The sequence below is a fragment of the Loxodonta africana genome, chromosome 8 (assembly GCF_030014295.1).
Source record: "Loxodonta africana isolate mLoxAfr1 chromosome 8, mLoxAfr1.hap2, whole genome shotgun sequence".
In the NCBI taxonomy this organism is placed as follows: Eukaryota; Metazoa; Chordata; class Mammalia; order Proboscidea; family Elephantidae; genus Loxodonta; species Loxodonta africana.
In genome coordinates, this window is record NC_087349.1 from 105,642,670 (window position 1) to 105,668,395 (window position 25,726).

Below are 25,726 nucleotides of genomic sequence, written 5' to 3' on the forward strand. Positions count from 1 at the left end.
AAATTTCTTGGTCCTTCAAGTGATACTTTAACCAAAGTGAAACAATCTGTGCTCTCTGATTACATCCCCCAAAATAAAAATTACGTGGCAAATATGCATAGTCATAGAAGTGGAAACCTCAGTTTTGCTCAACTTTGTGTAAGCTGGTCACCCCTGCCAAATTCAAAAATAAATCATGCCACGGGCAAAAGTAACCAAAATATTATAAAAAGAAAAATCCATTGCCATCGAGTTAATTTCAACTCATAGCAAACCTATACGACAGAGTAGAACTGCCCCATAGGATTTCCAGGAAGCAGCTGGTGGATTTGAACTGCCAACCTTTTGGTCAACAGCCAAACTCCTAACCACTATGCCACCAGGGTTCCAATTATATTATAGGGAGATCTATTTCAGGACCACACCCTTTGGGCAGTGGAGCATAGCTAAATTTCAGTCCCCTGCTCACACCTTTGGCTGGGCGCCCTCGTGCAGGACATACCTGCACAACTATACAAAGCAGCCTTGTCGATCATAAATGAATATGCAGACGAAAAAGGGCAACTCATATGTGTTGACACACCTTGTGTGTACTAGACTTTGTACATATTTCATTTGCTCTGCACAGCACCTTTACATGAAACAGCATTTACAAAGAGTTGTTGTCGTGCTGTTAGGGGCCATCAAGTCAGTTCCGACTTATAGCAACCCTATGCATAGCAGAATAAAACACTGCCCGGTCATGCGCCATCCTCACAATTGTTGCTATGCTTGAGTCCATTGTTGCAGCCACTGTGTAAATCCATCTCATTGAGGGTCTTCCTCTCCTTCGCTGACCCTCTACTTGACCAAGCATGATGTCCTTATCCAGGGACTGATCCCTCCCGAAAACATGTCCAAAGTAAGTGAGACAAAATCTTGACATCCTTGCTTCTAAGGAGCATTCTGGTTGTACTTCCTCCAAGACAGATTTGTTCGTTCTTTTGGTAGTAAACGGTATACATGACAGTCTTCACCAACACCAGCATTCAAAGGTGTCAGTTCTTCTTCAGCCTTCCTTATTCATTGTCCAGCTTTCATGTGCATATGATTCGATTGAAAATACCATGGCTTGGGTCAGGTACAACTTAGTCCTCAAGGTGACATCTTTGCTTTTCAACACTTTAAAGAGGTCTTCTGTAGCCAATTTGCCTGATGCAGTGCATCTTTTGATTTCTCGACTGCTGCTTCCAAGGACGTTGATTGTGGATCCAAGTAAAATGAAATCTTTTCTCCATTTATCACGATTGAGGTTGTCAAGGATTTCATTTTCCTTGGATCCATGAGGACCTCAATCTACATAGTAGGCAGAGGTATTTGCCATTCTACTGATGAAGAGACTAAGATTTAAAAAATGTACATAATTCACACCACCAATGAGAAGTGAGTCAAGAACTGGACTTAATGGTACACCTGTTCAATTCCACGTTCCTCTTCTTTCCGTAGATCACTTTGCCCTCCTGAACTTCCATAATTATATACAAGTGTACACACACAAATAAACTACAAAATTAAGATCACTATATTCAGGCTTTGGGGGTTTGTTTGCACGATTATTATTTTTACTAGAAAAGCAGAGAAAGACAGAACTACTGTAGGCCTCCTTAGACAAAGCACCTGTAGTAACAGCCAACACTCTTGACTATTTCTTGGGCTTTGAGCCTTAATCCTTTTCTCCAAGACCAAAAACAAATAGCTAGAATGTGACAATTTCTTTACCTGCACTTGAATGTATTCCAAAAATCATGTAATATTAGGCCATAGAGGATCTATGTTCTCTGCGAAGAACTAAGACCCACCAGGACACCGTACCTGCTCCCGGGTAAATAAAAAGGCAGAGAGTCAGCCAAATGAAACCATAGTTCATTAGTCATTTTTCAACCTACATTACACACCACTGGAGAAATAAAGATAAATAGTACCCAGTCCCTCTCCTAGAAAAGACTCTGTGTGGAGTGCAAAAACAGATGTTTCAACAGATCGATTTAATGAAACTGTCATCGAAGTGGAAACCCTGGTGGCGTAGTGGTTAAAAGCTAGGCCTGCTAACCAAAAGGTTGGCAGTTCAAATCCACCAGGCGCTCCTTGGAAACCCTATAGGGCAATTCTACTCTGTCCTATATAGTCGCTATGAGTCAGAACCAACTCGATGGCAACGGATCTGGTTTTGGTACGGGTCACCAAAGTAGGAGCAAAGTCGTATGGAATTATGTGAGATAAGGTGATTTTTAAAAAGCCAAACAATGCTGTTTAGGGGGCACTGAGCTTCTGTTAAGGGTGATGGGAAAATCTGGAAGTGGATGATGGCAATGATTGAACTACGTGATAAACATAACCAATGTCACTGAATTTTACATATGAAGCATGTTGAAGAGGCCAACAATTTCTTACAAATATATTTACCACAGTAAAAAAAGAAACCATACAGCAAAGCATTATATATTACTGTATGTGTCTTAACAGTTGCAGGTGAGATCCCTTCATCCCTTACTCCCAATTAAGACATTTTAAATAATTTAATAGCTCAAGCTTGAAGAGGAAATTACAGGAGGTATTTATGTTAAATAAAAGGAAGATCTATTAATACTTGGAACAGACTATGAAAACCCTTGCTTTAAAAAAGAAAAACAACCTTTGCTGGAGTCGATTCCAACTCATGGTGACCCCATGTGTTACAGAGTATAACTGCTCCATAGGGTTGTCTTGACTATAATTTTTTAAGGAAGCTGATCCCTGGGCTTTTTCTTCCATGGTACCTCTAGGTGTGTTCCCACCACTAACCTTTCAGTTACTAGCCAAGTGCAAACTGTAAAAAAGTAAATTAATTAAAAAAAAAAAAAACCTGTCACTGTTGAGTCGATTCCGACTCATAGCGACCCTATAAGACAGAATAGAACTGCCCCATAGTTTCCAAGGAGGGCCTGGTGGATTCGAACTGCCGACCTTTTGGTTACCAGCCATAGCACTTAACCACTACGCCACCAGGGTTTCCAAAAAAAAAAAAAAATGGAAATACAAGTGGCTAATTAATATTTTATTTTAAAAAAGTTTAATGTCATTAGTAATCAAATAAATGAAATAAAAATGATAATTAGATTCTATTTTAAGCTTATTTTTAACTGATAATGCTCAGTGCTAAGAAAGGTTCTAGGAGAGTCAATATTACACTCTTCTGGTGAAAGCATAAAGTGCTTTTTAGAAAGCAGTTTGGCCACAAGAAGGGAGAGCCCTTAAGATATTTGTATCTTCTAACCTTAGAAAGAATTTTGAAGTATTTATATCAGGAAGGAAACCCTGGTGGTGTAGTGGTTAAGTGCTACGGCTGCTAACCAAGAGGTCAGCAGTTCAAATCCACCAGGCGCTCCTTGGAAACTCTATGGGGCAGTTCTACTCTGTCCTATAGGTTCGCTATGAGTCGGAATCCACTCGACGGCAGTGGTAGTGGGTGTACTTCAAGGAAGCTTTCTTTATCAGTCAGATTTAGGTTTAGCTACATATAGCAGAAACCTCAAAATAATAAGACGAGATAGATGTTATCTGCAAAGGAGATTACAAAATGTAGTCTTTTAACTGAACACTGCCTTCAAAATACACTTGGGTCCTGTTATTAATGAGGAAAGAGGGAATGAATGTTGGCTAGGCAACTAGCAATTTTTGCTCCCTAATCCTAGGGAATAAATTTGAACTTAAAAAATAATTTGCAAAAAGTCATTCATTTTAGGGGAGAAAAGCCCAAATTTACAAAAACAGGAGAATATTTACAAATTATACATCTGTTCATTGAATCCATAGAACAAAAAATAATATTGTCTACAAAGTTTTACATAATATTTTAGCATTCTTATTTAATAATTTTAATTTCAAAAAAATAAGATGTATTATCATATAAAATGTATACTCTCGAGTATGCAAGAAGTATTCGTGGAAGATTATTATTTTATTTATACTTTTCTACATTTTCCGTATTTTCTACAATGAAACCAAAAAAACCAAACCCAAACCCACTGCCATTGAGTCGATTCCGAGTCATAGCGACCCTATAGGACAGAGTAGAACTGCCTCATAGAGTTTCCAAGGAGAGCCCGGCAGATTCGAACTGCTGACCCTTTGGTTAGCAACCGTAGCACTTAACCACTATGCCACCAGGGTTTCCTTTCTACGATTAGCATATTACTTTAATTTTGTTTGGAACAATTTGAGGACTGTCTAGTTTGAGATCTTGTTTTTCAAATCTGGGAACTTCTCTTTAATTATAATGTTTAAAAAATAGTGCTTACGATTTTCTGAGCATACATTTTAAATATGCTAATCGTAGAAAGCATATTTAAAATATATGCTCAGAAAATCGTAAGCACTATTTTTTAAAACATAATTAAGGAGAAGTTCCCAGATTTGAAAAACAAGATCTCAAACTAGACAGTCCTCAAATTGTTCCAAACAAAATTAAAATAAAGGACCAACAGTAGCCTGGTAACTTGATATGGGAAAAACAGGTCACCTTCAAATTAACTTAAGCTCAGGTTGGCTGCAGATTTTGCCCTCTACAGAACTAAATGCCAGAATGGAGTGTCATCATTATCATCACCATCACTAACGTTTACTGAGCACTTAACTGAACTAGTCTAAGCATTTTTATTTGCCTAACCAACATCCTATAAGGTAGGTATTATCGTTAGTCCCATTATACAGAAAAGGAACCTGGGGCACAGTTAGCAGCTTTCTCCTAGTCTCTCAGCTTGTCAGTGATGGAGCTGAAGTTCAAACCCAGGCAGTGTGACTCCCAAGGCCATGCTTTTTCTGCTTACCATCTACAGGGCTTTCAAGAAAAAAAATGGTGATGTAAAAATTTTGCATGCAGAGAGGTTATCATCGAAATTTGCAATAGTTCAGAAAATCTCCTTAACATCCACGCATTTCATTCACTTCTCAAAATCTTACTCCAAATTTTAAAGATATTAATCAGGATGAATTAAATAACAGCAAATTATAGTATAAGCAGGCTGGCGGTAGACACCAAGCCACCTAAAATCTTAGAACTAAGTGTTTACAAGCAATAACCTCTCATGGGATAGGTTGGATGCTAAGGAGGTTAAATACTAGGTTTCACTTGGATGCAAAAATTCCAAGGCCCAGACAGTTTTTCTTGACATATTTTTAGAAAGAAGTCAGACCCATTCATGACACTACGTGTTGACCATCCTTGTGATGGGTGTTTGTTTGGCTCGTGGGAGGAATTATGTTGCAGTTCCTGGTGGTGCCCTCTCTGGTCATGGGCATCTCTTCCTGAGTTATGCCCTACTTCTCAATTTCATTTTATTTTTGCCTTTCAGCTGAAACTAAGATCTGCTTCAAATACTACCACGGAGTGAGTGGAGCCCTACGAGCCACCACCCCCAGTGTCACGGTCAAAAACTCAGCAGCTCCTGTAAGTCTCATTTCCTCCTTTTGGTCAGACTTGACTCTGGTGCTTCTTTACTTCCATTTTGTTATTATGTTTGTGTGGGGGTATGTGTGTGTGTGTGCGTAATACACATAAATACACACGTACATTTGCATGTACATACGTACATATATGGAGATATATTGATAGATGATAGACAAACAGACATCCCAAAATCGTGGAGAGAAATGAAATGTGAAGGCATCCTTATTAGTGCATACCACTTGTTTTTTAAGAAACGGCAAGCTTCAATATTTTCCCTACTTAGTCAGATGTTTCTAACAGTCTAGTCTAACAGAGACGTACTTAATGTCAGTGAATAACAAGCCTTTCTTTGGAACACATTTTTTTAGTTCTTTGGTTTTAGATATTTATATTTTCCCATGTCTTAATTTCTTTTTTTAGGCTTATAAATAAATTTCTAGAATAAACTGTATAGTCCAAGTCTGATTTTATTCATAGAACTCTAAAATGTTAAGCCTGGAAAAGACTAGAATTTCTGGTATTTTATATTTATAAACAAGGAAACTGTGCCCAAAGAGCCTAAATAGCATACCTAAGGTCACTCAGCTAGCTAGTTGCAAATTCAGGATTTAAATCACTGGGTCTTTTGTTTCCTACATTGATGTTTTGTTGAGTACTTGCTAACAGATGCCATCTTATCCTAAATTACCATCCAGTTTTTACCTTTGTAGTGCTTCTTACCTTAGTCCTCAAGACACCTGATTAGGTTAACCAAAATTTAATTCAAAATCATTCCTTTTCACATGAAATTAAAAATCACCAACTGGGGAGGCTGAAGGAAAACCACTGAGGATTTTTTCATGCTAGCGTAAGTAAATATACATATGTATGTATATAAAACTAAAAACCCATTGTTGTCGATTCAATTCCAACTCATAGTAACCCTATAGGAAGAGTAGAACCACTCCATAGGGTTTCCAAGAGTGACTGGTGAATTTGAACTGCCCACCTTTTAGTAAGCTTCCTAAACTCTTAATCACTGTGCCACCAGAACTCCATGTATGCAGTATGAATGATTCAGAAAATTTTTCAGGGTCTAAAAAGATACCATTAGGCTGTTTTGCAATAAATTCTTCAGTGTCCTGAAGATGAGTTAATTGTGTCCCGGGGGGATAAGCAATAAGATGAGCAGTTCAGGGCCAGGATCCTGTCTGCGTCCATCCTGAGAAGTCCAGGAGCACTGGACACCAGGCCAGGGAGGACAGGCCTCACCTCAGTGGGACACACAGCAGGAGGGGCTTTGTGCCCTCTTGGACAGGCTTTGCTGTATTCCCTATATTAGTCATGGTATCCCTAGGTGATGCAAATGGTTAATGTGCTTGGCTGGAGGTTCGAGTCCATCCAGAGGCACCTCCAAAGAAAGGTCTGGCGATCTACTTAAAAAAAAAAATCAGCTGTTGAAAACCCTATGGAGCACAGTTGTACTCTGACATACATGGGGTTGCCACAAGTCTACACTAGACATATAGATTGGAACATGATGTCTGTCACTTTACTGGGTGGGACAGGAATTTAGGTGGAGGGGACTGGGGAAGTATCCTCAGAGTGCAGCCCCCTCATCCAGACTCACTTGTATGAGCAGTCCTCAAAAGGGATACCTAAACAGGGCCAAATAGGTTCCAATATGTGCTGGCCGGTCGTTAAGGCTGGATCATCAGCTATGTCAAGGCATCAACACTGGAGTTGGGGCTGCAGTAAACCAGAGGCAGGTTGTCAAAGCTGGAAGGCAGAGAAGGAATGAGGCCTGGAAGTAGACTGAAGTTGACTCAGGAAAAACCAAACAAACGAAAGCTCGGTTGGCTTTTGCCATGACGTGACAAGACATTTAAAGGGGTAGTTTATTACCAGACATATGAATCCCTCAGCAAGGATGGGCCTTGCCCATTCATGGGAGACTGGTCTGGCTCAAGTCTGCAACAGGAAATGGAAGCTCTCAGGTTCTTCTGTTCAGGAGTGATGTTGCGAGTGAGTGTCGGCCAGCTCTGGAATTCAGACATGTTATCTTCAGGTGAGCACTTATCATTTCGAGACAGTTCCATGGAGCATTTGGCTTCTATGAACTCAGCCCACTGTTGTTGTCATTAGGTGCTGTTTAGTCAGTTCTGACTCAAAGCAACCCTAAGTACAATAGAACAAAACACTGTCTGGTCCTGTGCCATCCTCACAATCCTTGTTTTATCTGAGCCCATTGTTGGAGCTACCAAGGGTCCAGGCTGTCTACCTGCTTCTCACACCAATGGATTGTGATGTGCACCATCACAGTGAGGCGCAATGACAGCCAGCAAGAAAGCAAGGAGTCTGAGGGACCAAATTACTGAGCTGAGGGCTGAGGGGACCATGGTCTCCAGGAACATCTAGCTCAATTGGCATAAGATACTTTATAAAGAAAATGTTCTGCATTCCACTTTGGTGAGTTGCGTCTGGGTTCTAAAAAGCTTGTAAGCAGCCATCTAAGATGCTCCACTGGTCTCACCTCATCTGGATCAAGCGATAATGAAGAAAACCAAAGACTAAAGGGAATAATGGACCACAACTACCACAGCCTTCGCCAGACTGAGTCCAGCACAACTAGACAGTACCCAGCTACCACCACTGACTGCTCTGACAGGGATCACAACTGAGGGTTCTGGACAGAGCTGAAGAAAAATGCAGGACAAAATTCTAACACACACACAAAAAAACAAGACTTCTTGGCCTGACAGACACCGAAGAAACCCAGAGAATATGGTGCCCAGACACCATTTTAGCTCAGCAATGAAGTCGCTCCTGAAGTTCACCCTTCAGCCAAAGATTAGAAAGGCCCATAAAACAAAACAAGACTAAATGGGCACACCAGCCCAGCGGCAAGGACGAGAAGGCAGGAGGGGACAGGAAAGCTGGTAATAGGGAACCCAAGGTCAAGAAGGGGAGAGTGTTGACATGTGGTGGGGTTGGTAACCAATGCCACAAAACAATGTGTACTAATTGTTTAATGAGAAGCTAGTTTGTTCAGTAAACCTTCATCTAAAGTACAATAATAAAAAAATTAAAGAAAGAAATAAGACAAAACCCAGCCCCCATGTCCTTAAACTGTGTCATAAATCAAGCAAACATTTTCTCAAGTGTTTAATCCTGTGCTTTCTACAAAAGAAGTCTAGGCTATAGAACATCCCCACCAGAAGGTTATAGTTTATCTGAAGAGCCAAAGCAATTGCGACCCAGAGTGTGTGTATGTCTAAGTACATAAATTGTGTTATACCATTTGGGACCATTATAGAGAGGAGAGTGTATACTATTGTCTTGAATGCATAATAGCTTTGGAGGGAGCCAGGTTGCTGTGACTTGGTTCCCTCAGTCTGCAGGTCTTTATGCTGTAGGTAGAGGAATTCAGCCTGGTGCCTGTGGGCTCCCTTCGTTGCTTCTAGACCCAGCTAAAGGACGGGTAATATTTTAGCACCTTTATCTTGGAAAAGGTTTTAGGGAAAACTTGAAAGTGAAAACCTGTTTGAGTAAAAGGCACAGGTGGTCTTCTTGGTCTAGTTCTTGTGTCTTGCTAAACTAAAGATTTCTCACTTTGAAGTGGTCATTAGCATAGTACTCTGGCTAGTAGGGAAAGAGTCATGGGGGCATAGGACGGAAAGAGAAGTTGCAGTGTATTTGTTTAACATGGCTGATTTCCATAGAATCGTGTACTTAAATGTTGTGTTTATAATGCTCCATACAAATCTTCAAACAATAAAATGGAATTTACCAAGAGAAAAAAAAAAAGAAAGAAAGCAGGGAGCCAACTACCAGAAAACTGCCTGGAATACATGCAAACAAACACTATGACAAACACTATGATGTGAGGTCAATTACCAGCAAACAGGGGTTGCCATCTCCACAAACAAGGGCTCACGTCTTAGGCGAGGGAACACTGCTATGAGGTGTTCAGGATTACTTGGCATAAAGGTTAAAGAAACTGCATTGATTTTGTTGTAGCTTTGACTTTGTCTTTTTCATTCACTGTATGCTCTGTTGCTTATATTTAAAACTCAGACATCTTGGACTATTTTGACATATTGCTGTTGCTAGTTTTTATCTCCATAATGATTTTCTCACATGAATTGTTATACACTTGCATTGACACTTTAATGTGCAGGCCACAGACAACTTTTTTTCTCTTTTTAATCATCACCCATGCGAGAGCTCAATCCTCAAGTCCTTGGGATGGCAGGGGCAGACAGAGAGTAATTCTCAGCTCCCTCTGCCACACTGGTGATGAGCACTTGTGAGTCTCAGGGCAGAAGGGAGCATGCCTTTTCCCCCAGACAGGTTGATAATATTAAAACTATTAGCAGCCCCTTTTGCTCTATAGGAGTCCTGGTGATGCAGTGGTTAAGAGCTCAGCTGCCAGCCAAAAGCCAGTAGTTCGAATCCACCAGCCACGTCCTGGAAATCTTGTGGGGCAGTTCTACTCTGTCCCATAGGGTTGCTATGAGTTGGAACTGACTCGACGGCAATGGGTTTGGTTTTTTGGGTTTATTGCTCTATAGGCGGCAGTGGTGGTTCAGTGATAGCATTCTTGCCTTCCATGTGGGAGACCTGGGTTCAACTCCAGGCCAATGCACTTGATATGTAGCCACTAGCTGTCTGTCAGTGTAGGATTGCGTGTGTTGTTATGATGCTGAACAGGTTTTAGAAAATCAGCCAGTGAAAACCCTATGGATCACAACAGTCCAATACCCAACCAATCATGGGGATGGTATGCAGGACCAAGCAGCATTTTGTTCCATTATGCATGAGGTTGCCATGAGTCGGGGGCCATCTTGGTGGGAGCTAACAACAACATTGCTGTATAGTAAGATGCACTTTTGAAAGTAGTTTCCCTCTAAGTGATTAATCTAGTTGATTTACATAGCACATCTGTGAGATAAGCAGGAAAAGTCGTTTTGGTTAAGTGACCATTTGCTATACAGTGATGAAGCTGTAACCAAACTCAGGTCTTGTAATTTATCATTTTTGTTACCCAGTTCTGTTGCTGGTATAATCTGGAAAACCTCTGGGTTTGCAGTCTGATCTGGGAACTAAAGCACACTGTTTCCAAGGGAAAAGCTATCAAGTTTCTCAAAGTCAATTGGTCAGTAAACTCTGGGTATTCATTTTTAAATTGATGATTGTTGGTGATGCACGAATGTCTTATGAAGAAATGGCTGTCTATAGCCATTACATCACGTGCCAAAAGTCACTAAGAGTTTGTTTGTGATTGAATGCTAAAACTGTAATTCTTTGAACAAGAAGATAGATAAGTCAAATGATTCTTTAGCCTAATCAGTACTGTAGAGCCCTAAGGATAGTGTTGTTGTTGTTGTTAGGTGCTGTCGAGCCAATTCCGACTCATAGTGACCCTATGTACAACAGAATGAAACACTTACTGGTCCTGTGCCATCCTCACAATCCTTGCCAAGCTTAAGCCCATCATTGCAGCCACTGTGTCAATCCATCTAATTGAGGATCTTCCTCCTTTTCCCTGACCCTCTACTTTACCACGCATGATGTCTCTCTCCAAGGACTGACCCCTCCTGATAACATGTCCAAAGTACTGGAGAAGAAGTCTCACCATCCTCACTTCTAAGGAACATTCTGGCCATACTTCTTCCAAGACAGATTTGTTCATTCTTCTGGTAGTCCATGGTACAGTCAGTATTCTTTGCCAACACCATAGTTCAAAGACATCAATTCTTCTCAGGTCTTCCTCATTCATTGTCCAGCTGAGCATAGTAGGTTCTCAGTATATCTTAGTTCTTTTTCTCATTCCTTCATTTCTCCCTTAACTTTTGTCTTTGTTCTCCTGACAACTGTTACAAAAAGGGGTTATAATCTAATATTGTCTTTCTGGAGCTCTCATTCCTTCATTAGTCTTAATTGCATGTAAGAAACTATGGTGGGTTGGGATTATAGAGATAAATAAAATATAATCCTTGTAACTGAGAACTCAGATATATAACAATAAATTCTAATACTGTCTAAAATGTCCTGCACTAGAGAGTGAAGACCTATTTTGCTGATGTGTAGAGAAAGGAGTGACTAGCTGCCTTAGTGTAGGGATGGCTCACACCCTTTTTTTCCAGGGTTTATGAAGCAAGACAGTCAGCTCACATTCTATGATTGCAAGTGTAGTTCTAAATCACTCTTCAAGTCACGCTTCCTATAGAAATCACATTGTGGAAAACATAGAAACAAATCACTTATGGAATTTGGAAATCCTTTTCATGTTTATATGAGCTGCATTCTTAGATTTAAGTTCAGGGATCTCTATGAAGTCTTGATGTTTTATGGATATGTTTGGTCATGTTCCTGGGGACTAAATCCACAGTATTCATTAGATTCTGAAAAGGGGTCATGGTCCCAGAAAATTTATGGACCACTGTCATAGAAAATTCCAATGTCATTCTTCACTGATACAGATTTCTAATTTAGCAAGCTTTGTACAGTTAGAAGTCTACCTTTTCCTTTATTGGAGAAAACACCCTAGTTTTTGGCAGCACTATGTAAAGCAAGGAATGCTCTTTTTTTTTTTAATAATTTATTTTTGTTGTTGTTGTCAAGAATATATACACAAAAAAGATACACCAATTCAAGGTTTGATGTGTCCATTTCAGTGACATTGATTGCATTCTTCAAGTCAGATAACCATTCTCATCCTCCTTTTCTGAGTCCTTCCTTTCCCATTAACATAAACTCACTGTCCCTAAGGTTCCTTTCTATCCTTTTTAGTTGCTCTTGTCAATTTGAACCCATACAGATAAATCTTTAAAGACCATAAGGACCCCTGATGGCACAGCAATTAAAGCACTCATCTGCTAACTGAAAGGTCTGCAGTTTGATCCCACCAGCCATTCTACAGGAGAAAGATGTAGCAATCTGCCTCACAAAGATTTCTAGCATTGTCATTTGACAAAGTCCAACACCCATTCCTGATAAAAACTCTCAATAAAATAGGTATGTAAGGGAAATTACTCAACATAATAAAGAGCATCTATACAAAACCAACAGCCAACATCATTCTTAATGGAGAAAGGCTGAAAGCATTCCCCTTGAGAAGAGGAACAAGGCAAGGATGCCTTTTATCACCACTCCTATTTAACATTGTGTTGGAAGTCCTAGCTAAGCACTAAAGCAAGAAAAAGAAATAAAGGTGTCCAAATTGGTAATGAAGAAGTAAAACTGTCCCTATTTCTGGATAATATGATACTATTCATAGAAAACCCCAGAGGCATAACAAGAAAACTACTGGAACTAATAGAAAAATTCAGCAGAGTAGCAGGATACAAGATAAACATACAGAAATCAGTTGGATTCATATACGCCAATAAAGAGAATGACAAAAAGGAAATCAGGAAAACAATACCATCTGTAATAGCCCCTAAAAAAATAAAATACTAAGGAATAAATCTAACCAGGGATGTTAAAGACCCATACAAAGAAAACTACAATACACTACTGCAAGAAACCAAAAGAGAACTACATAGATGGAAAAACATGTCACACTCATGGATAGATAGACTCAATGTTGTGAAAATGCCAGTTCTACCCAAAGCAATCCACAAATACAAAGCAATCCCAATCCAAACACCAACGACATTCTTTAAAGAGATGGAAAAACTAATCATTAATTTTATATGGAAAGGGAAGAGGCCCTGGATAAGTGAAGTACTATTGAAGGAGAAGAATAAAGTAGGAGGACTCGCACCACCTGACCTCAGAACCTACTATACAGCTATGGTAGTCAAAACAGCCTGGTATTGGTACAATGACAGATACATTAGCCAATAGGGCAGAATTGAGAATCAAGATGTAAATCCATCTACCTATGGCCACCTGATCTTCAAAAGGGCCCAAAGTCCATTAAATGGGGAAAAGACAGTCTTTTTAACAAATAATGCTTGCAAAACTGGATGTCATCTGCATAAAAAGGAAACAGTACCCATACCTCACACCATATACAAAAATTAATTCAAAATGTATCAAAGACATAAATATAAAATGAAGAATTAAAAAGATTATAGAAGAAAAAATGGAGTCACACTAGAAGCCCTAATACATGCCATTAACAGGATACAAATCATAATTAACAACACATAAACTCCAGAAGATAAGCTAGATAATTGGAATCCTCTAAAAATTAAACACTTATGCTCATCAGAAGACTTCACCAAAAGAGTCAAAAGAGAACCTACAGACTGGGGAGAAAGTTTTGGCTATGACAAATCTCTAAAATCTACAGACAAATCTAAGACCTCTACAATAAAAAGACAAATAATCCAATTAAAAAATGGGCAAAAGAAATGAACAGACACTTCACCAAAGAAGACATTCAAACAGCTAACAGACACATGAGGAAATGTTTGCAATCACTAGCCATTAGAGAAATGCAAATCAAAACCACAATGAGATACCATCTCACCCCGACATTACTGGCACGAATCAAAAAAACAGATAATAAATGTTGGAGAGGCTGCGGGGAGATTGGAACTCTTACATACTGCTGGTGGGAATGCAAAATGGTATAACCATTTTGGAAAATGATATGGCACTTCCTTAAAAAGCTAGAAATAGGAATGTCATACTCTCCAGCAATCCCACTCCCAGGAATATATCCTAGAGAAATAAGGGCTGTCATGTGAACAGACATATGCACACCCATGTTCATTGCAGCATTGTTCACAATAGCAAAAAGATGAAAACAACCTAGATGCCCACCAACAAATGAATGGATAAACAAACTATGGTTCATACACACAATGGTGTACTATGCAAAGAAAAAGAACAATGAAGAATCTGCAATGCATCTCACCATGGATGAATCTGGAGGGCATTATGCTGAGTGAAATAAGTCAATCACAAAAGGACAAATATTGTACAAGACCACTACTATAAAAATTCATGAAAAGGTTTACACACAAAAAGATATGATCTTTCATGGTTACAAGGGAGGGGAGGGGTGGGTGGGGATGGAAACACTAAATAGACAATAGATGAGTGGTAACTTTGGTGAAGGGTAAGACAGTATACGATACTGAAGAAGCCAGCACAACTTGTACAAGGCAAGGTCATGGAGGCTCCATAGACACATCCAAACTCCCTGAGGGACTGAATTGTTGGACTGAGGGCTGTGGGGATCTTGGTCTCGGAAAAACATCTAGCTCAACAGGCATAACATAATTTATAAGGAAATGTTCTACGTTCTACTTTGGTCAGCAGCGTAGGTCTTCAAAGCTTGTGAGTGGCCATCTAAGATACTCCAGTGGTCACACCCCATCTAGAGCAAGGGAGAGTGAAGAAAACCGAAGAAAGAAGGGACCATAAGTACCACAGCCTCCACGAGAGTCCAGCACAACTAGACGGTGCGTGGCTACCACCACTGACTGTTCTGACAGGGATCACAATAGATGGTCCTGGACAGAGCTGGAGAAAAATGTAGAACAAAATTCTAACTCACAAAAAAAAAGAAAGAAAGACCAGACTTACTGGTCTGACAGAGACTGGAGAAATCCTGAGAGTATGGCCCCTGGACACACTTTTAGTTCAGTATTGAAGTCACTCTTGAGGTTCACCCTTCAGCAAAAGATTAAAAAACAAACCATGATTAGACAGACCCATAAAACAAAACAAGACTAAATGGGCACACCAGCCCAGGGGCAAGGATGAGAAAAGAAGGCAGGACGGGACAGGAAAGCTGTTAATAGAGAACCCGAGGGTGAAAAGGGGAGAGTGTTGACATGTTGCGAGGTTGGCAACCAATGTCGCAAAACAGTATGTGTACTAATTTTTTAATGAGAAGCTAGTTCCTTCTGTACACCTGCATCTAAAGTACAATAAAAATTACAGGTTAAAAAAAAAAGAGATTTTCAGCCTTGAAAATTCTATGGGGCAGTTCTACTCTGTCCTATAGGGCTGCTATGAGTCAGAATTGACTAGAGAGCAATAGATTTAAAACAGCATGATGGCAGATATTCTTTACTAGTTAAGCTAAACTGTTGTTTGGTTTTAAGAAGGCAAGGAATGTTCTTAATGAAAGGAAACAGGTAGGAAATTCCTAGCTAAAAGATCCAGACTTAGCAGAGAGATGAATCTTGGCATGAATACATCCCCTGTGCCAGATACAGGAGGGCATGGAAATGCAATGAAAGCCTCTCACAAAGTAAGGTTTTATTCCTTACTGCTGCAGGATACAAATGTTGACCTCTCCGGGATCGGAGGCAAATTGCTGGGCACAGAGCAGGCAGAATAAAAAATGCTTGCTTCCCATAAAACCAAGCAGGGATGAATTCACAGGGGAAGTCTTCCAAATGACGGATGTGTAGATAATCTAGTACTTTTTAAACTTTTCAGAGCAAAGAGAAAGAATGAAAGCTTCCAAAATAATTTCTCTTAGCACCGTAACACTGAAACCAGAGCTGCCAGAGATAGCACTAAAACTGAAAACTATAGACAAGTCTTATTGATGAATGTAAATATTAAAAATCTTAAATAAAATCTCTGCAAATAGATTTCAAGATTACATTAAGATAACTTGAATATGTAAGGTTTATACGCAGATTGTAAAGTTGGCTCAATATTAAAGAAGCTGTTATTATAACAGAGCCCTCTTGGTGCAGTGGTTAAGAAACCAAACCAAACCCAGTGCCGTCGAGTCAATTCTGACTCATAGCAACTCCATAGGACAGAGTAGAACTGCCCCATAAAGTTTCCAAGGCGCACCTGTCGGATTCGAACTGCTGACCCTTTGGTTAGCAGCCATAGCACTTAACCACTACGCCACCAGTGGTTAAGAGCTTAACCAAAAGGTCAGCAGTTCAAATCCACCAGCCACTCCTTGGACCCTATAGGGTGGTTCTACTCTGTCCTGTAGTGTCCCTGTGAGTCGGAATCAACTTGACAGCAATGGTTTTGGTTTTTGGTTTTATTATTATAATAAACTATATTAATAGAAAAATCATGTGATCTCCATGGATACAAAAAAGATATCTGAAAAACTCAATTATCCATTCCTGATCCTTGATTTAGTAAAATGTAAATCACTTTCTTAACCTAAAATATATATGTGTGTGTGTATATCTGAAGCCAAATGCGAGCATAAGCACTAGAAATGGTTTCATTAAACCTAAGAGCAAGACAAAGAGGTCCACTACACCACTATCATTTAACCTTGTTCTGGAAGTACAAGCCAATGACATTAGGGAAATGAAAGGAATGAAGATTCAGTATTGGAAAGGAGAAGATGAACTTATCATCATTTATATATAACCCAATTATACTTCTACGAAACACAAATAGTTGATTGAAAACTATTAGAAATAATAAATTAACTCAAATATGCATAATCAATAATTCTATTATACTCAAAGAAAAAAAATAACTTGAAAATATGATGGAAAAAACACTTTCATTTTAATATTAACCACGAAAAAAAAAAAACATCCTAATAAGAAATGTGCAGGTCCAATATGAAGAAAGCTTTACAACTCTATTAAAAGATGTACAAGATTTGACTAAATGCAAAGACAAACTGTGTCTCTATTTCAGAAGCTCCATGTTTAAAGTATATAACTTCTTCCTAAACTAATTTATAAATTAATACAGCTGCCATTAAATACAAATCAACAGATGAATTGATAAATAAATGATCGTATATTCACACAATGGAATGCTACACATCGATAAAGAACAATGATGAATCCATAAAACATTTCATAACATGGAGGAATCTAGAAGGTATTATGCTGAGTGAAATTAGTCAGTTGCAAAAGGACAAATATTTTATGAGACCACTATTATAAGAACTCAAGAAATAGTTTAAACAGAGAAGAATATATTCATGTGTGCAGAGTGCAACTACTCCATTGGGTTTTCTTGGCTATGATCTTTACAGAATCAGGTTGCCAGGCCTTTCTTTCACAGCACCACTGGATGGGTTTGAACCACTAACCTTTGGGTTAGTAGATGAGCACAAATGGTTTTTACCACCTAGGCACCTTGAAAATATATAAAGAGAAAAATATCACCCATAATCCTACCATCCAAGAAGCCTTAGGAAATCACAGAAATGGCAGGCTTTTGATTGTCTCCAGCCCAGGGGTCAGTGTTTGGAATCAGTTTAACAGGCCCCCCAGGGGGAGGAGTCCCCAGCAGCATCCTTCACATTGATTCTCGTGGCCGTCCGAAAAGTGCCTTTTACACGCTAGGTGCTAGCGGATAAATGGTTATTAGAGATGGAAAAAGTCTATCTGAAAACTTTCTGGTTTTTAAATCCTAGATGGCCTTTCTACTCAAAACTCTTTTAAATAACATTTTACTGAAGGAAAAGAAATTTCATATATAAAGAGCCTGATTCCAGATTTTCAACTTATAGCTCCAGCGTCCAACTTAGTGGCCACGCTCTGGCAGGAAAATAAAATTTCCCTTGAGAGAAAGTAAATTTTTAATTATGGGAGATCTCACACAACTGACATAGTAAACCAAGCCTGCGGCTGTGAGCAGGTGAACGAATGTAGCATATAAAGCCTTCTGGGAGGTCAGTGGTACCTGGGACGTGGAAGGGAGGGCTCAGTTCCTCCCACCCCAGCAGAACAGGAACCTTGGCCCACACCCGGGTCACCTGGCCAGAGAGCGCAGTCTATCCTCTCCCTACGCCCTGAGGACCTTCCTTCCCTTATGTCAATGATATTTTCAGTTCCAAAGTTGTCATAACTGTTATTCTGCTTTTTACCTTTCTTAGCCTGTAAAAAAAAAAAAAAAAAAAAAAAAAATTTTTTTTTTTAGCCTGTGAGGAAACGGAAATTCAGGTTGATTAACAAGTGGATTAACTGATCAACTAATTTCTCGGAAACACTGGTGGCGTAGTGGTTAAGTGCTACAGCTGCTAACCATAAGGGTCGGCAGTTCGAATCTGCCAGGTGCTCCTTGGAAACTCTACGGAGCAGTTCTACTCGCTATGAGTCGGAATCGATCGACGGCACTGTGTTTGGGTTTTTTGGAGGCGGGGGCGGGGGGGGGTTTGGTTAATTTCCTGGCTTCAAAACACACAGCAATACTGACCCAAGGAGCAAAGCCCTCCAGATGTGCTGACTCAAGAGTTTATCGTTCACTCCGCAACCTCCCCTTGTCTCCTCACAATAATTAATCTGGGGTTCTGGTAGATCATTAGATTCCACCTCCTTAAACCACCTGAACTGTGCCGGGAAGCCATTCCTGCATTTAAGGTGCTGGGGCTGACCACGGAGCCAGGACCAGCCCTTTTGAAAAGATCGGGGCCTTCTCAACTTCGGTTTCAGAACAGAAAGCAAAAACTAAACCCATTGCTGTTGAGTTAAAGAGTCCCCCCAAATTAGAAACAAATCTTTGCGTTTCAAAGCATGGAGATAACTTTTTTTTCTCTCTTTTTGAGTTTTTCTGTGTTACTCTGAGCAATGATGGCAGAAGCCCTTAAATTAATGAAGTCCTCAGGCATGTTGCCAGGGGGTAAAGACTCCTCTCCCTGCTCACCCCAAAGGGAAGTCAGAATTACCAGCCAGTCCTAGGATCAAAGGCAGAAGTGTGATCCTGGGAGATTTTCTTATACCTCCTCTCGGTCACTGATAATTTCCCTGCCTGCGTTCCTGACGGTGACTATCTTCTTTGAAAAATGACTGCTTTATCAGAACCTAAAAATGACTGCATTGAAGAGGAGGTTAGTAGAAACTTAGCATTAATGCTTCAATTTATGGGTATGATGTATTTATACATCCAAACAGACGCATAAAGAATAGGCTGTTTTAAAAATTTCCTTAACTTTCATTGGAACCTCTTTCATGGTGTCAGCCTAGTATACAATGGGCGGATATACCCATTATACTTTCAGATTTAAAAAATCTTGCTTAAAGTTGTCAACGTTAACAAGATTTGTTTTTCTAACCATTTGAAATCATTGTTCTTTTTCTTTCTAGAACCTTCATTCCCAGCAATTTCTAAGTCTTCTTAGTTCACCTTTTATTATGGACTTTATTTTGCTTTCTTGTGAAAGTAGTGACTAGTGGGTGAGGAGGGAGGGAAGACTTGTCAGAAGGTTTATTCAAGAGCGAGAGCAGAGAATCTGACTTTTCCATGAGCTGGAACGACCATGTGCTTTATGGTGGAGCTCTCACAGATTCTGCATTTTTCTCAGGTGTCCCAAATAGTCATTGTTGAAATGCTTTATCCTTTGAACAGGAAAGAAAATGCAGACAACTAATGTGGGGTAATTGTGTGTGTGTGCATGCGTGTGTGTGTGTGAGTGTGTGTCTGTATACACATCTTGTTGAACTGTTAGGGATAGGAAGTTAAGAGTGCACTGAAGTCAAATAGCTGGATTCAAGTCCCTACCCTTGTACTTACTAGCTGCGTGCCTTTGAAGGAAGTAAAGGAACCCTTTCAGGACAATAGGCCACCCAGCCCCTAGAGTTACATGGTCATTTTTTGCCTTATTCCTCTATATGCTTGGAGTTCCCTCTGTGGCGCGAAAGATTTGCACTAAACTATGCGCTTCCATAAAGGTTAGAGCCAAGAAAACCCTATGGGGAAGCTCTGCTCTGGCACATGGGGTCGCTATGAGTCGGAATCGACTTGACGGCAATGGATTTGGGTTTTGGTTTGGTTCTGTACAGTTAGTTTCAACTTGTCTTAATTTCTTAGTGCTGCCGTAACAGAAATACCACAAGCTGGTGACAGTAAAGGACAGAAACTTATTTTCTTACAGTTCAGGAGGCTAACAGACTGAACTCAGGGTGTGGCTCTAAGGAAAGTTCTTCTTTGTCTATTTCAGCTTCTAGTGGCTGGCAATCCTCACAGTTCGGAGCTTCTATGTGCAACAGCCCTGTGTGCCCGCATGTCTATTCTGCTGTTTTTATTACTCAGAAGTGATTAGGTTTAGGATCCACCCTACTCTAATATGACCTCATTAACATAACAAAAGAAAACCCCTGATTTCAAATAGGGCCAGATTTATAGGTACAGTTGTTAGGATTTCAACATATATTTGGGGGGGGGGGCACGATTCAATCCATAACCAAAAAAAAAAAAAAAAAACCCGTTGCCGTCAAGTCAATTCTGACCCATAGCAACCCTATAGGACAGAGTAGAACTGCCCCATAGAGTTTCCAAGGAGCAGCTGGTAGTTTCAAACTGCTGACCTTTTGGTTAGCAGCCGTAGCTCACTGTAGCTTTTAACCACTGCGCCACCAGGTTTCCTCAATCTATTATCAATCCATAACATCACTCTTAAAAGCCTTTCTGGAATAATGCAGAGAAAGAATGGAATAAAGAAATGAATAATACCATTTTTTCATAATTTTTCTTCTTACTTGGGTTGCGTAAATTAAGGTTGGACTAATGAATGCTCTTATTCATTTAGTATGCATTTGTTGCCAAATATTAAAGAAAATACCTTATTGCCCATATTTCCCAAACAGTAGCCAGGGATGCCAAAAACTGAGATGGTGAATTATACTTCCTCGCCATCAGCATTGTTCTTGTAGAGTTAGGGTCTAGAAGTGGGAGTTATGAGTTCTAAGTTCTGTCCTTTTAAAATCCATTCCCATAAGAACAGGAACAAAAATTGTTGCCTACTGTTATTATCCAGAATTACACTGGAGTATGCGGCTGAGGAAGGAGCCCTGGTGGCACAGTAGTTATGCACTCGGTCACTAATCAAAAGGTCATTGATTCAAACTCACTAGTCACTCCACGGGAGAAAGATGTGGCAGTCTGCTTCTGTAAAGATTGCAGCCTTGGAAACCCTATGGGGCAGTTCTGCTTTGTTCTTTAGAGTCACTATGAGTCAGAATTGACTCGATGGCAATGGGTTGATGGGACTGAAGAGCCTGGGTGGCGCAAGCAGTTTGCCATCAGCTGCTAACCTAAAGGTTGGTGGTTTAAACCCACCTAGTGGCTCCTGGGGAAACCCTGGTGGCGTAGCGGTTAAGTGCTGCAGCTGCTAACCCAAGGGTCGGCAGTTCAAATCCGCCAGGCGCTCCTTGGAAACTCTACGGGGCAGTTTTACTCTGTCCTATAGGGTCACTATGAGTCAGAATCGACTCGACGGCACTGGGTTTGGTTTGGTTTGGTTTAGTGGCTCCTGGAAGAATGGCCTAGCGAACTGCTTCTGTAAAAGATTTACAGCCAAGAAAATCCTATGGAGTAGTTCTACTCTGTAGCACATGGAATCGTCATATGTTGGAATCGAATCAACGGAAACAGGTTTTGTCTTTTTTGTTTTGTTTTGTTTTGTTTTGTTTTGTTTTGTTTTGGGGGGTGTTGGCTGCAAGTTAACCTTGTCATGATACTTGATGGCTTCAGTGTTCCCGTAAAGTAGATTATCCATCTTGCCCCAACCATGCTACCTCAGCCATCGACTCCCACAGCTCTACTCCAGGTCATCACACCACCACTGCATCACTTCCAAACTTTGAGTTACAAGTACACCACTCTGACCATCATCTCCCACCTTTGAAGCTCATGTCCCTGCCATCAGTCTGTTGATCCATACTACATGATCCCACTCATGTCTTCACCTCCCTTCTTCCTAAGATTTTGTCGTATATCACTATAATCAATCATTTGCCCCTTTATCCCTCTGTCATTCTCACCTGGCAAAATCCAACCCTGGTGAAGACCCATTCTCTGTCAACTCTTTAGTTGCTTCCCAGCAACAGAAGAGTCTTGATTTATTTAATCTTATGACCACAGATCTCAAGTGGGCCTTTAGCACTCCCCAGGCCTTCCACGTCATGCACTTTTAGAGAAGGCCATTTCACACTTCCTTCTTTTTCCTCAAACCTCCAACACCCGTCCCCCTCTCTGCTGTCAGATGATGACCTCCCTTCTTTCACTGAGGAGATGGAAGCCATCAGAACACAGCCAACTTGCCTTCCCACCTCCAAGCCCACCAGCCTGCCTTCCAACACAACCACCTCAGGCCACCCTCTGCATTTGTGCACCAAATCCTATCCCATCTTGCCTTCTTGGCAACTTTGGTCCTGAAATTAGCTCCTCTCTCTCCTGCAGAGTCAGTTCCCCTCTCGACTGGATCATCCCTACCTCATCACGTAACATTTCTGCTCAAAACTTTCCAATGGCTTCTCTTCATACTAACAATCCACAGTGTTCATGGATTATTTGCAAAGTTTGCAAATTCACCTGCCCTCTAAAATTTATTTGTAAGCCTCAAATCAATATGCATAGCCCTTTTATGGACATTCATAGACAGGCACAGAGCAGTGAAAAATTTAAGTCACCCACCATGCACGTTCCTAGCTGAGGTCAAACAAGGCAATGCTCTGCCTCTTGTCCCATCTCTCATAATGTACACAAGTGTCTTTTTCAACGTCTGTTTAGTATCACAGTTTTGTGCTTTTTGTTTCTGATTTTGCTATTTAAAATGGCCCCCAAACAAAGTGCTGAAATGTCTAGTGTTCCTACTCACAAGAAGGCCTTACAGAGAAAATATGTGTGTTTGATAAACTTTGTTCAAGCATGAGTTATAGTAACACTGGCCATGAGTACAATGTTATGAATCAATAATATAAGTTAAATAACAATTCTTTAAACAGAAAAAGACATAAAACAAGATTATGTATTGACCAAAACCCAAACCAAACCCACTCCCCTCGAGTCGATTCCTACTCATAGCGACCCTATAGGTCAGAGTAGAACTGCCCCATGGGGTTTCTAAGGAGTGGCTGGTGCATTCGAACTGCGGACTTTTTGGTTAGCAGCTGAGCTCTTAACCACTGCACCACCAGAGTATTATCGACCAGTTGACAAAAATGCAGTGATCAGAGGCCCACAGGAACCTACCCTCTATTTCCCTCAGGGTCAAAGTTTAGTGTTTGCTAATTTAGTATTTTTTTGGTGACTTTGTAGAACATTATGATGAAAAACAAGAATTATCTGTGTAGAATTCTTTCCACAGTCTTCAAGGCCTGCACGGTCTATCCCCTGCCGACTCTACCTCCTCCTTCTCTACTTTATTCTAGGCTCACCTGTCATCTTCCTGACCCTTGAACATAGTAATCTGGTACTGCCCTCAGGGCTTTTGTACCTCCTGTTTCTCTGCTTAGAACACTTTTTCCACATAGTCAATTGATTCACCCCCTCCCTTTATGTCGGTCTTTCTCTCAAACATCACCTCCTCCGGAAGGCCTTCCACAACCACCCTATCTAAAATATTCTCCACACAACTCTAGTCACTCCCCATTTTCCTGCCATGTCCATTTTTATTCATGGTGCTCATGCTGCAGTTTGTTTGTGGCTGCTTCTCCTGTTAGAGTGTAGCCTCCACAGGGTCAGCAATGTGCCCACTTGTTCTCCTCATCACCCACGGGTGCAGTACCTGGCGCACAGCAGGTACTCCATGTACATTTGTGTCCACTGGACACGCAGCCAAGCCTTGACTCTACCATTTATAACTTTGTGGCTTTGGACAAGTTATTTAACTTTTTGGCACCTCAATCTCTGAATCTATAAACTGGTGATAAGACCCACTTCCCAGGACTGAGAAAGGTTGGCTGAGGATGAGCTGACATCACACCTGTGATGCTTTCGACACAAAGCCCGCATGCAGTAAGTACGCCATGAGAGTTCACGAGTGTTATGAGTTACCTGAGCTGATTCTATAACTTTCTCTGTAGGACCATTCCAGCTCTCTGGCTACAAAACACATAGACATCAGTATCATTATAATAAAAAATTTTAGGACAATATACTGAAAGGTTGGAGAGCAAAAATAATGAGTAACTGCCTATAAGCAAAAGTTTAATTCCCACATTGAAGGTATTTTCTTTAAAGAAATTCACTCCTGCTTCCGAAGCCCCTGGAATGACACCTGCGAAATGAATGAATGGCTAAGGAGTAGTTCAAAATGATGGATGAACTGTGGATTTTATTTTAACAGATATTTGTGAGGCAAGAATCTGATCAGACAATTGATTGTTCCTAGAGCACATTTGAGTCTTTTATTTAGAGACATCTCTTTGAAGATCACACATAGGTACCCAGTGAGTGGAATTCTGCTTCCCATGTGTTGTAGTTGTTAGTTGCCATTGAGTCAGCTCCAACTCATAGCATCCTTAAGTAGAACAGAACAAAACTTTGCCCAGTCCTGCCCCATCCTCACAATCGTCGGTATGTTTGAGCCCATTGTTGAGTTTATTTTGTCAATACACTTCACGGAAGGTTTCCCTCGTTTTCGCTGACTCTCTACCAAACATGATATCCTTCTCTAGCAATTGGTCTTTCCCAATGATGTGTCCACAGGAAGTGAGCCAAAGTCTCACCAGCATCCCATCTAGGGAACATTCTGGATGTACTTCCTCTAAGACTGATTTGTTCGTTCTTCTGACAGTCCGTGGTATATTCAATACTCTTCGCTAATACCACTATTTTAATGTGTCAATTCTTCTTCTGTCTTCCTTTTTCACTGCCCACCTTTGAATGCATATGAGGCCATTGAAAATATTATGGCTTGGATCGGGTCCACCTCAGTCATCAAAATGACATCTTTGCTTAAGATTTTAAAGAGGCCTTTTGCAGCAGATTTGCCCAGTGCAATATGTAGTTTGATTTCTTGACTGCTGCTATGAAATCTTTGACAATTTAAATTCCTTCACCATTTATCATGATGTCATTTATCGGCCCACATAGCCCCTGGAAATGTGGAAGCTGGTAGGTATAAGGTTCTTGGGTGCTGAGCAATGGTTAGTGAAAAATCAAGAACTTTCCTGCCCTGTATGAAAGAAGAGGAAACCAAAAAAAAACCAAACCCACTGCCGTCGAGTGGATTCCGACTCATAGCGACCCTATAGGACAGAGTAGAACTGCCCCATAGAGTTTCCGAGGAGCGCCTGGCAGATTCGAACTGCTGACTTCTTGGTTAGCAGCCATAGCACCTAATCACTATGCCACCAGCACCCAGTAATCACTGGATCCACCAACTTGTAGGAAGCAGGGCACTCACCACCACCTCACACCTGGAAGGTAGAATGTAGCTTTGGCTGCAGGAGGAAATGCCTGAGGTGGGAGTTAGCCTCGGGGCTAACAACAACCCTAGCCCTTGGACTTTACTAGGCTGTTCCTAGATTTTCTCAGGAGGTGAGTATCCTGTGACATGGATGGGACAAAAGACATTGCATTAGTGAGAAAAGCACTTTTCCGTCTAGAACTTAAACATATTTTTCCACGGAAATACATCCTAGCAATTTTAAAGCAAGT

The 25,726-nt window shown here is 40.5% G+C and overlaps 1 protein-coding gene across 1 annotated transcript in view; it reads left to right on the top strand.

The window, feature by feature from the left end:
- HECW1 (HECT, C2 and WW domain containing E3 ubiquitin protein ligase 1) overlaps positions 1-25,726 on the top strand; it is a 246,240-nt gene that overhangs the window by 31,106 nt on the left and 189,408 nt on the right. Inside the window, exon 3 of the mRNA XM_010587155.3 lies at positions 5,349-5,443. Within this exon, the coding sequence (XP_010585457.1) occupies positions 5,349-5,443 (95 nt within the window). The remainder of the gene's footprint in view (positions 1-5,348; positions 5,444-25,726) is intronic.